This window comes from Sarcophilus harrisii, chromosome 1, assembly GCF_902635505.1.
Source record: "Sarcophilus harrisii chromosome 1, mSarHar1.11, whole genome shotgun sequence".
In the NCBI taxonomy this organism is placed as follows: domain Eukaryota; kingdom Metazoa; phylum Chordata; class Mammalia; order Dasyuromorphia; family Dasyuridae; genus Sarcophilus; species Sarcophilus harrisii.
Genome location: NC_045426.1, coordinates 249,607,737 through 249,620,711, shown reverse-complemented (window position 1 = coordinate 249,620,711; position 12,975 = coordinate 249,607,737). Strand labels below are relative to the sequence as shown.

The 12,975-nt window shown below is 33.3% G+C and overlaps 1 protein-coding gene across 2 annotated transcripts in view; it reads left to right on the top strand.

Annotated features, from left to right (window-relative positions):
• The window catches only part of TRPM6 (transient receptor potential cation channel subfamily M member 6), a 161,102-nt gene that overhangs the window by 91,777 nt on the left and 56,350 nt on the right, over positions 1–12,975 (top strand). For both annotated transcript variants that reach the window (XM_031939567.1, XM_031939578.1), the window contains 4 exons: positions 1,456–1,707; positions 4,846–5,020; positions 5,221–5,335; positions 11,290–11,495. In XM_031939567.1, coding sequence (XP_031795427.1) covers positions 1,456–1,707; positions 4,846–5,020; positions 5,221–5,335; positions 11,290–11,495 — 748 coding nt within the window. The remainder of the gene's footprint in view (positions 1–1,455; positions 1,708–4,845; positions 5,021–5,220; positions 5,336–11,289; positions 11,496–12,975) is intronic.

Here is a 12,975-nt window from a genome sequence, read left to right as displayed (position 1 = left end):
TATTGGTTTTTCTGGACCAACAAGTATGCATAGTTTAATAACTTTTTAGGCATAGTTTCAAAATATTATCTCAGTGAACTGGGTTTTTCCAGCTGTCAACCTGAGATTGGGGGGGAAAAAAAAGATAATGGGAGAAATCTGAGATTAAAGATTGTCAAGACAGGCCAGGAAGAAATTTAAAGAAGCCAACAATGGAATTCAAATTGGATAGGAAGATATATAAAGCGGGATGGGAGACTAGTGGAATAATGAGTGTCTCTGGGATTGAAGATCAAATGCAAATTGTTTCAGTAGAAAAGTACTGATTATGATCAAACTTGTGATATTTCTGAGCTTTTTGAAACTTTTGGTCTGTTTTAGTTAGATATTAAGCATCAAATAGGAGAAATCCATCTCTCTACCTTAAGCCTGCTAATTATCTCTGCTTTTAAAGTCCATTTAATGTTCTATGCTTGGAGTATTTCTTTTCCTATTATAATAAATTACTATTGAGAATAGATAAGATCCTTTTCACTTAAAATCCCCATAGTTTGAGAGTGAGATTTCTAAAAATGTAGTCATATTATAGCAAAATTCTTTCAAGTTTAAAAAAAAGTATGCCTCTTTTAAAAATGCATGGAAAAGAACCAAATGAAATTCAGAAGGAAACATAGAGATAGCTTTGAAAACAGCATTTTGAATATATCATATACTTAAAAACAAAACATAATCTTACCTAATAGAGATTCTTCGGTTCATGAATAATTATCTTTTTCTGTCTGACTTCATTTAGATCTCTCATAGAATCTGACTTATTTTACTTTATTTTCTTGTGAGGCAATTGAGGTTAAGTGACTTTCCCAGGATCACACAGTTAGGAAGTATTAAGTGTCTGAGGTTGCATTTGAACTCGGGTCCTCCTGACTCTGGGGTTGGTGCTCTATCCACTGTGCCATCTAGTTATCTTGGAAAATATTTTAATGTGGAAAAGATTTGCTTTTCTGTTGCTTTTTATTGCTTTAGAGTCAATGGGATTAGAAAAACTGCATGCTTTTGACCTGATATTATATCATAAATATTTTTTATCAGATCATTTATCATCACCATCGCTTTCAACAATATAAAAACATATTTACTGAATCTTTACAATAGGCAAGTTCTTATTTGATATTTGGTCCGCACATTAAGATTAAATTTGGTGCCTGTATACCCAGAAGATGTGATAAGCGATCAGTATAGCAGAGCAGAAAGGGATCAGAAGTTGGAGACAAGACTTAGTTTCAGATCCCAGTTCTGCTATTTTCAAACCATGAAACTTCAACATATCATTTCTGGGCCATATTTTCTTTCCATCTGTAAAATGAGGTGCTTAGATTAGATGATTAAACTCCCTTCCAGCTCTAGATCTCTGATTCTAGGATCTTATGATTAATGTTCAATAGTTCCATTAACCTTTACTGTCTTTTTCCTTTCAAGATATTTATCTCCGAACCAGGGAAGTTTACCCAAAAGGTAAAAGTATGGATTAATGAATACTGGAACTTAATAGACACTATTGCCATCAGCCTGTTCACAATTGGTTTTGGCCTTCGATGGGCTGATCCCTCTACACAAGTAGCTGGAAGGTTAATTTATTGCATAGATATCATATTCTGGTACTCGCGACTCTTGGACTTCCTTGCTATGAATCAACATGCTGGTCCATATTTAACCATGATTGGGAAGATGGTGAGTATTTTCTGGCTATAGCCAGTCATTTTTCTTTCTTTATAAAAGTTTTCTCAATTAAAAAGTATTATTTTCTCTCTTTTCTACATCTTCCATTGTTTGAAAAGGAAAGGAAAACAAAACTCTGGAAACAGATATATATATATATATATACAAAACAAATTCCAATGTTGATCATGTTCAAAAATGTATTCTGTATCTTGGACTCACACCTCCTTTCTTCTTTACCAAACATTCTAGTATATTTTTTTCTAAAGCTATTTCAGATTTGGGAGTTAGTTCTCATGAACAATTCTATTAATGCAATGATAAATCATGATTCCAGTGGACCAGTGATGAAAGTTTCTCATCCCTTGAAAGAGAAGTGGTTACATTTGTTTTATTTGTACAAAATAAACCTTCATCAATCTTTATCACTAGTGTGATTCTCTTTTGTACAGGCTCTGGAGGGTTTATGTTATATAGAATTTAAACAAGGTTCATGCATATGAACCACATAGTTAATTTGATCAAAACACAAGGGAGCCCAAATCACAAGATTAGGTGTACCCATTACAAGTCCTAGGTTTGGTAACCCAAAACAAGAATGATTTTGGTGGATCTAGAACCTGGGCAGAACCTCACAGATACCTGTAGAGAATTACTGGGATCAGGCAACATTTTGGGTGTGAACAATCTTTAATCACATAAGGTTGGATTTAAACAGTATAATTATTTTCCTGAACAATATAAAAACAATTTTTTCTATAAGTTATTGATTCTTTCAGAGTTCTCTCTTTCGCTGTTATTATTGTATAAATTGCGCTCTTAATTATTTTTTCCTCAATTCACTCTGTCAGTTCATTTCAGTCTTCCTAAACTTCTCTGAAACATTCCCTTTCTTCTAGCATGATAGTATTGTATTTCATTTCTATCCATAATTGGTTTAGCCATCCTTTCAGTTGGTGGGTACCCCTTTAGTTTCTGGTTCTTTACTTTATAAAAAAATGCTGCTACAGAAGTTTTGTACAAATGGAACCTTTCCCTCCTTTTGTCCCTTTGGGATATATAGATCAAGCAATATGTACCGTTTAGTATTTATTTATTTATTTATTTTTGGATATTGTTCCAAATTGCTTTCTAAAATGGATAGACCAATTGAAAGCTATACCAACATTTGTCATTTTCCTCTTGTCAACTTTGCTTATCAGATGAGTGAGATGAGAACCTTTAGGTTTCTTTAATTTGCATTTCTCTAATTCTTAGGCATTTGGATCATCTTAAACTATTGTTGTTAATATCTTGCATTTCATCCTCTGAGAACTATTGTTCATCTTCTTTGACTGTTTATCATGGTCTGGGAATAGTCTCGTTTTCATAGAGCCCTAAGATTAGCTTTTTATATACTTTGGGGAACATTTATGGAAAAGAAAGAGATTGCTCTCGTCATATCACTGATAATTAATATTTATTATTTGCTTGGAATCAGGAAGAGACTCATCTTCTTGAGTTAAAAATCTGTCTGTAGACACTTGCTAGCTGTGTGAGTCTGGGCATACAGCCTTAGTTTCCTTATTTATAAAATGAGCTGGACAGGGAAATGGCAAACCAATTCAATATCTCTGCCAAGAAAGCCCCAAATGTGATCATTTAGACTTAGACACAACTGGAAAACAACTAGACAACAAAAACAACATGGGTAGTATACAAATATATTCAGCAAGAATATATTACTTGAGGGTGGAGAAAAAATGGCAGAGTAAAGGCAGGAACTCCCCCAACTTTTTCCCCCAAACCTCTCCAAATTACTTTAAATAATGATTCTAAACAAATTTTAGAGCATCAAAATATCCAAAAAGGAATAAAACATTTTCAAGCTGAAGAATATATTACTCTCAAGCTATGTGCCAGGTGATATTTGAACCAAGTGAAAAGGGAAGAGAATAAGTATTTATTAAATACTGATTATCTGCAAGGCACTATGCTAAGTACCTTTTAGAAATATTATATTTCTACCTGTTGATCTTTGTAACCAGCCTTTGAAGTAGGTACTACTATTATCCTTATTTTCATTTGAGGAAATTAAAGCAATCAGAGTTGCCCAGGATCACATATCTGGAAAGTATCAGAGGCCAGATTTGGAATCAGATCTTCATGTTCAGGCCTAGTGCTTAATCCATGGCACCATCAAGCTTCTACAAATGAGCACTGAGTTTGTGTAGAAACACACCTCCGTGATGTTTTCTGAACTTAAGTAGCTATTTGTTCCTCTTTTTTTTTTTTTTTTTTTTTCCTCCCTAGACTCTGTGTGGGAGTAGTTTTAGTTTTCCCCATCTAGATGTTTTTATTTGAGTGAAATTAGATTCTCTGTGACCCTTTCTTTGACAGCTACTAGTCCTGGGGTAAAAAACAGAGAAAGGTTTGGTTGAGGATGTTTGCATCATGTAGGATAGAACTGTGGGGGGAAAAAAATAAATGAAATCTAAAAGACAAATTTTCTTTTTCAAAATTTTTGTCTAGGATTAGATTGTTTGAGTATGTTTTGGTTTTCGTGAATTTGACATTTATATGTAATAAATAGATTGATGGAATAAATGTCATTTTGGCAGGTAAAATGAAAATTTTATAAAACAAATTTATCTAATGTGAGTTCTTTTGACTACTATTCTATTCATCCTATTTTGAATATTACTAATGAGATATATCACACCCCCCAAGAGCTGGACAGTAAATGAAAGGAAGAGACAGATTTCTGAATGAATTATTAACATCAGAACTGTTCCAAGAACAGTTAAAATTTAGTTTTCTTCATGATATTGGTGTAATGAATTTAATTCCAAGACAGTAAGGATAGACAGATTATTTACTCTCAAAGGGTTTTGTTTGACTGTGGGCAACTTTGATCTAAGACACTCACAGAGTAAAAGAACACTAAAATTAAAAAAAAAAAAAAGCTTTGAATATACCCAGATAAAGGCATAAAGAAAAAGAAATAAAGTACAAAGATTTAAGAAACAGACAATTATACTGAAAATAGATGTATTTTTTCTTTTACTATGATTGGCTTTTATTAGTTATTACTTTGTGTTCTATATTTAAATGAATAACATAATTGTGGTCCCAGATCACAGCTGGTTGTGTCTATATTATGTTTTTCAGACAGCAAATATGTTCTGCATTGTGATTATGATGGCCATCGTGATCTTGAGCTTTGGAGTGGCACGAAAAGCTATTCTTTCTCCACATGAGTCCCCATCTTGGTCACTGGCTCGGGATATTGTATTTCAGCCATATTGGATGATGTTTGGAGAGGTCTATGCTTCAGAGATAGATGGTAACTAGATTATTTTTAACTTTTTAATTAAATTTTGTAGCTTGTTATAATAAGGAAGTCTGTGAGTTTATGGTTGGAATTTGTGAGATGTGAGGCACATTCATAGACACATATGTAGTGGACAAGATAAATCATGCTGTGTTAAATAATGCCAAAATGTAACCTATTTCTTCTGTTTTAAAAATTATTTTTATTTGTAGTTTGTGCAAGCAACAAGCAGTGCCCTCCTGGCTCCTTTCTTACTCCATTTCTTCAAGCAGTTTATCTCTTTGTGCAGTATATCATCATGGTGAATCTACTGATTGCTTTCTTCAAGTAGGTACCAGTTTTACATAGTAGCACAAACCAAAATTTTACTGGGAGAATTTGAATGAGGAAGAGGTTATTGCCTCTTGGTTACATTAGTTTCCCATATGTATGAATGACTGAGGTTTTGGATTTATATTTTAAAAATGGAAAATTCTTAACATAAACACAAAACTACTAGGAAAAAAAATGAAAAGTAGTAGAAGACACAAGATGATGAAGGGGAAAAAATGAAATCACTGAGAGCTGAAATGAAGGGTGGACAAAATAAACATAAATTATACCAGGGAGAAGAGTTGGGACTCGTCTGAATTCACCCACATTCCCTTCCAAACAGCTTTAAAATAAAGTCTCAAACTGGAGTCTAGAATGGACAAAAAGGTTGAGGTGAAACAATTTATGTTATGTCCATGTGGACATGGCTGCATTGTAGATAGCTTTGGGAATGCTCATTCCACAACTAGTAAGGGGATTGGAGAAATGCTCAGAAGATTGCAGGGGACTCTTTCTGGCAATGGATGTAGAACCCTGTAGCATTGCCCACACAAAGTTTGAGATTATAGTTTCAGGATGAAGAGGAAGCCACTGGTGCTTCTAACTGTAGGGGAGCAGAATCTCAGGTCCAAGACAGAAAGGAGTACTAGTATTCGTGACTCCAGGAGCACAGGAGTCTGAATCACAATTCCAGGGATATAAGGAGAGAAAGCATTTGCTGCTACCATGAAGCAGAAGCTCTGGTCACAGTTCCAGGGTGGAGAAGAGTGTTCATGGTTGATTATAGATTAGAGTATAGACCAGGACAGCAGTGACCATAACTCTCCCTTTATCCCTTTACCCTGGGACCAGAGCCTACCTTTAACATAAAGTTTTAAATTAAAAAGGGGCAGCGAGGTGGTACAGTGATACAGCATTGGGCCTGGAATCAAGAAATCTTATTTTCATGAGCTAAAATCTGGCCTCAGACACTAGCTGTGTGATCCTGGAAAAGTCCCTTAATCCTATTTGCCTCAGTTTCTCGTCTGTAAAATGAACTGGAGAAGGAAATGGCAAACCATTTTAATATCTTTGTCAAGAAAACCTAAATGGGATCGGAAAGGAATGGATATGACTGAAAGAATTCAATAACAACAAAATGAATCAATAAATAGATTGTAAAGATAAACAAACAACATCAACAACAAAGAATGTAATCAAAGAAAGTTTCTCTGATGACAGAAAATCCAGACATTAAACTTGGAAGAAGACAACAAAACAGCTACGTTATGGAGGTTAAAAAAAAAAAAAAAAAAAAAAAAAAAGAGATAGAAAAATTTCATTTAAAACAATTGTAGCTAACATAAAGGAGTTAGGAATTTTCCTGCCAAGACAAGCACAGGAACAATATTAGTACAGTTATTTTATAATTGTTAGATCTAAACAAATGGAGACATATTAATTTCTTGTAAATAGGCCAAGCTAATATAATAAAAATGATAATTTTACTTAAATTAATTTACTTATTTAGTGCTATACCAAACTACAAAAATTATTTGAGAGAAATAATAACACAGCTCATCTGGATGAGTAAAGTCAAGAATATGAAGGGAACCAGTGAAAAAAATTATGACGGGCAATAACCTAACAGTGCCATATTTCAAGTTGTGTTACAAAATGGTAATCATCAAAACAATATGATACTGGCTAAGAAATAAAGTGGTAGGTCAGTGAACTGGATTAGATACACAATGCACAGTAGTAAATAATAATCTAGTGTTTGATAAACCCAAAATTTTGGGACAATAACTCATTATCCAACAAAAATTGCTTGGAAAACTGGAAAACAGTTTGGCAAAAACTAGGAATAGACCGACCAACTCACACTGAGATGAGGTCAAAATACATGATTTAAATATAAAGGAGAATACTATAAGCAAATTAGGGGAGCTTGGAAAATTTTATCTGTCAGATCTATGGATAAGTGAAGAATTTATGATCAAAGAAGAGAGAGAGCATTACAGAATGTAAAGTGATAACTTTGATTACATGAAACTAAAAAGGTTTTACACAAATAAAACTAGTATAGTCAAGATTTGAAGGAAAGGAGAAAACATACTTTTCTTTTTTTTACATAAAGTTTCTATGATAAAAGACTCTTTTCAAATATATAGAGAACTGAGTTAAATTTATAAAAATATAAGTCATTCCCCAATTGATAAATGGTCAAAGGATATGAACAGGCAGTTTTCAGAAGAAATCAAAGTTATCTATAGTTATATGAAAACATTTTCTAAATCAACATTGATTACAGAAATACAAATAAAAATAACTTTGCAATACTGATTCATGCCTATCAAGTTGGTTAATATAACAGAAAAGAAAAATGACAAATAGTGAAGAGGATGTGGAGAAATTGGGATGTTAATGCACTGTTGGTAGGTAGAGTTGTGAATGAATCCAGCCATTCTGGAACAACAATTTGGAGTTATGTCCAAAGGGCTACAAAACTGTGCATACTCTTTCACTCATCAAAACCATTATTACTATGTCTGTATTCCTAAGAGATTAAAAAGAAAGAAAAGGAAAATATTTATAGCAGCTTTTTGTGGGAGCGAAGAATTGAAAATTGAGGAGATGCCCATCGGTTAGGGAATGGCTGAACAAGTTTTGGTGTATAATTGTGATGGAAGACTATTGTGCTCTAAAAAAATGAACAGGCAGATTTCAGAAAAACCAAAAAAAGACATATATATATAAAAAAAAGTAAAGTGAGCAGAACCAGGAAAACTTTATATAGAGTAATTTTGTATATTGCTAATATAAGATGATCAACTGTAAATGACTTGGCTATTCTCAGCAATACAGTGATCCAAGACAATTCTGAAAGACTTAGGATGAAAAATGATATCAACCACTAGAGTACAGGTAGGGAACATCTGTCCAGAGAGCCATATAAGGCCTGTGAAATAATTTGCAAAGGCAACCCCAAGTGGTAATGAGCTGAAAGCTAGGTACAACAACTTGAATTCTATAAATTGATTATTTTTGTATGGCATACAAATGTTATAAATATCCAAATGCCCTTGGCAGAAAAGTTTCCCCATTCCTGCTCTTGAGAAAGAATTAATGAAGTGTGAATATGGATCATAGCATTTTTTTTTTTTTGGCCAGTAGTTTCTTTTGTGACATGGCTAATATATACATATAAAATGTATGTGTAAAATATGTAAAAATGTATAAAATATACAAATTGCTTGTCTTCTCAGGGAAGTGAGGGGGGAGAGAGGAGGAAAATTTGGAATTCAAAATTAAAAAAAAAGAATGTTAAAATCATTATTACATGTAATTAGAAAGAATAAAATAAAAATTTTTACTTAATAAAAGAAGTATTGGAATCACAGAGCAATTTGAAGAGACGAGATCTTGCTAAGAGTTCAACTAGAAATAAGTAGAGGATCTGAGATCTTATGTAAAGAGCATAGGACTGAGAAAAGGAGTTGCTATATTACAAGAAAGAAATAGAATATGTTAATAAGTGATGGTTTGGAAGTAATTTGTTATTTTTTTTTCCCATGTGCAAATGCTTCAAAGAGTTGTTAGGGGTGAGGAATGTAGAAAGTCTGTATTTGCCTAACAAGATAAATGTCATCTTTTACTTCTAACAGCTGGTCAATTCTGTAATGAGTTTTGTGCCCCAGGACACAAATGACCATTTTGGTGACTTCTGAGGAGAAACCATTCTTTATTTATAAAGGCTTTTCTTGCAATTAAAACTGTCAAAAAAGTAAACTGAAGTACCTCAGTGTTCTCCCTCACTGGAATTCTTCAAGCATAGACTGAATGATTATTTAGAAATGTTTACCATAGATAATTGTTCAGTTATAGATTGACCTCTGAGGTATTTTTACACTGATTTTGTGATTTTTTTTCTACCATTTTGTTGAGCCTGAGATCAAAAGATCCTGAAGTTTTTCTGTGATTATCTGTAGCAGATAATGAAAAAAAAATCCTAATATGTCCTGAGATAATGCTCAGTATTCACAATGGAGAGACAGTGATCTTTGTACTTTGATTTCCCAACTGAAAATTGTTCCATTGATAAAACTGTGATCACAACAATGAGACTGATTGTTTTTTTTTCCCTCATAAAAATCTACGATAGGAATATTGACAAATATACTTCATCCATGACAAATTCTAAAGTAAGATTTCTAGATGTATTCATTCACCTTTTCATCAAATATTTTATCAGTCAGTATAAAGATACATCTAAGTATAATAATTTGTCTAAGTTTTAGACTACCTAGATTAAAAACCTGTGTGTGTGTAGGTTATGCTCACTATCTTCAAATATTTGAAATGATGTCATATAAATCATTACTGAAAGTGGATAGAGCACTCGGCCTGGAGTTAGGAACACCGGAGTTCAATTCTGTTTCAGATAATTGCTAGCTATGTGACTCTGGACAATTCATTTAACTACTATTTTACTTCAGTTACCCCATCTCTAAAATGGGGATAATAATACTACCAAAGGTTTTTTTGAGGATCAGATGAGAAAATTGTAAAGCATGTAGTATAGTGTCTGGCAGAAGTAAATGCTACATAAATATTATTCTTAGAATCATTATCATAATTATTACCTTTTGATTTGGAGGACAGAAGAAATTACAGGAAAGTATATTTATTTAAGCTCACTATATGAAAGAGAGATCTCCAGAAACAGAATAGATTGCCTTATAAAGTACTGAGTGAGTCCTTCATCATGGGTCCCAGTTTTTGTCTTGAATATTGTAGAGAAAATTTCTATATTGGGTAGAATTTTTACTACATAGTCTTCCAATTTGAAGATTCCATGATTCTGCTTATTGTATTCATTTACTGTTCAACAAAACAAACATTAAGCACTGGCTATGTGCAAAGTATTGTTCTAAGTTCTAAGTATACAAAGACAAATAGGATGCTGTGCCTAGTGGTGTGCTAAAAATTTGTTCCTGGATATCTGTGAAGTTTGACACAAGCAGAGTAGGAGAGAGAAAGCTATAAAAATATATGTAAATTATTCCTTCTGCATTTGAGAAATTTAGACTTTTGTTGAATAGACAGAATTAGTATTCATGAAATAAGTGGTGGATAATAGAGTAATTTTTAATAAAGTGCTAGGTGGGGTGGTTCAGATTTCAAGTATCATTAAGTTAAGTAGTTAACTTAGGAATGTAATCAAATCAAAATCATATGTACTCAAATGTAAAATTTTAGTCAGGAGGGAGCTTAGAGATCAAAATTGTAAGCTCCTTGAACACTGAATAGGGCATTAGACATAAATAGGGACTTAATACATATTTGTTGAATGATACTAAATGAAGCATCTAGTTCTACCATTTTCATTGTCTTGAAACTGAAGTTCAAAGTCCTTTTCCATTTTTCTTTCCTATAAGAAGCTCTCTGTCTGACATAATTTCATTAAATTCCTCTATACACATAAGAATATCTTTTCTCTTGGGGGCAGTTCATAGAATTAAATTAACTGCATTAAAATAATAAAATTAATACATGATCATTGGAGTTTGGATTAATTCATGCAAGGGCTACTAATTAAGTGGAACTCCTATATTGAAAATTGTGTAAATGATTTAACAAATCTCTGGTGTATACTTTCCTACTTTCCCCAACCCACCCAATGAATTTCAATCATTTGGATTTTCCTTAAGTTAAATTGATGCTTAGTGAGTACTAGAGAATAGTTTCTGTTCAGGATATCGAAGGATTAAAATAGTTTCTCTTTGACTGTAATTTCTGTCCTTTATATAACTTCCATATTAACATGCTTTCAAGATTGACTGGTAGAAAGTAGAAAATATAAGGCCATTGGGTATTTGTTTCACTAGCATAATGTTTTTAGGATATAATGAACCAGATCTCTCATAAAAATTGGAAAACAGTGAGCTTGAACATGTCAGAATTGCCTTTCTTGCTTCCTTTCATAGCAATGTTTACTATCAAATGAAGGCCATTTCAGATAAACTGTGGAAATATAATCGCTACCGATACATCATGACTTATCATGAGAAACCATGGCTGCCTCCACCTTTCATCTTATTGAGCCATATATGCCTCCTATTCTGTTGTTTCTGCCATCGTCGAAATCATCACCCAAATGAATTGGATCAAGAAGAAGGTGATGTTGGATTAAGTAAGTATTGGTTAGCTTTTTGACTTGAAAAGAAAAATGAAAGGCAGTGAGATGAGGGTTGTGACACAACTCATTGCAGATGAAATGTAGGTATATAATAGTAGGATAAGGGATAGTTAAATAGTGATTGGAAAATAGCAACATCTGAACAAATCCTTCAAATTATTTCACTATGGGGTATATGACTGTTGGTGATGACTAAATGAAGAGTAGTAGAATGAAGAGTAGAATTACTTGATTATTTTAAATAAAGGAAAAATTATGATAAATGTTTGTGGACAAAGTGCTACTAATTGTCCATGAATACAAATATCAGTGTAGCAGCAGCAGCAACAGTAGGAGTGGTAGTAATACTACAGTAATAGTAGTAAGTAGTAATAATAGTAGTAGCAGCACCAATACCAAAAGCAGCAGGAGGAGGAGGGAAGAAGAAGAGGAGGAAGAAAAATAGAAAAAGGAGGATTTGAAAGTGAAGATTCCTACAGAAACCCCAAAACTTGTTTCATTACCATCTAGGACTGAAAAAGTAATATCCATGATGTGGCCACTTTCCTAAAAAGGAAAAAAAAAACTTTGAACAGGCAGAAATGAGATGAAGATTTAAGGTAGTAATGGAGAAAATGAATAAACTAATTTTTGTTTGCCTTTTGATAAGTAGAGAATCTTATTTTGGGGTAAAGGTAGTATGATGTAGTGATTATAAAAAATCAATGAGTCTGGGGCTGGTTTTGAAAGAAGTTTTTGTGTTTCAAGATATGTATGTGGGGGACTTTCTGGTTGAGAACCAGAAAATACATTCTGAGTTATCCCATAGATATAAATTACTGGTTGTTACAAAACTTTTGTGGACCTAATTAAAGGACAGATTTACTCATGTTTGTATCCTATGTAAAAGAATGCTTAGTTAAATCCACTTGGGTATACTTGCTGGACTTTGAGGAGAATGAGAAGGCAAGGTACAGCTTCTGCATAGCTGCCAAAGTGATTTTTCCAATGTCTAGCTGTTGCCTCACAATGTAATTAACTATTTGTCAACTGGTACAATGGATAGAGCGCTGAACCTAGAGTCAGGAAGACTCATTTTCCTTGAGTTCAAATCTAACTTTATACACTTCTTACCTGTATGACCCTGGGCAGGTCACTTAACCTTTTTGCCTCAGTTTTATTATCCATAAAATAAGCTGGAGAAGGAAATGGCAAACCATTCTACTATCTTTGCCAAGAAAACTTTCAGTCACGATTGAAAATGATTGAACAAAAGCTTTTGTCTCTATGGTCAAATATAAGTTTCTCTGCTTGACTTTTGTAGCCTGTCACAACCTAGCCCCAACTCACCTTGACAACCTTATCATACTTTGCTTATCTTCCAGGATTCTAAACCCTGCTGAAATGACCTTCTTGCTGCCCCTCACAGACAATAATTCACTTCCAATTTCCTTGGTTTGTACTGTTATTTCCCAAGCTTGGAATGCATCCCATC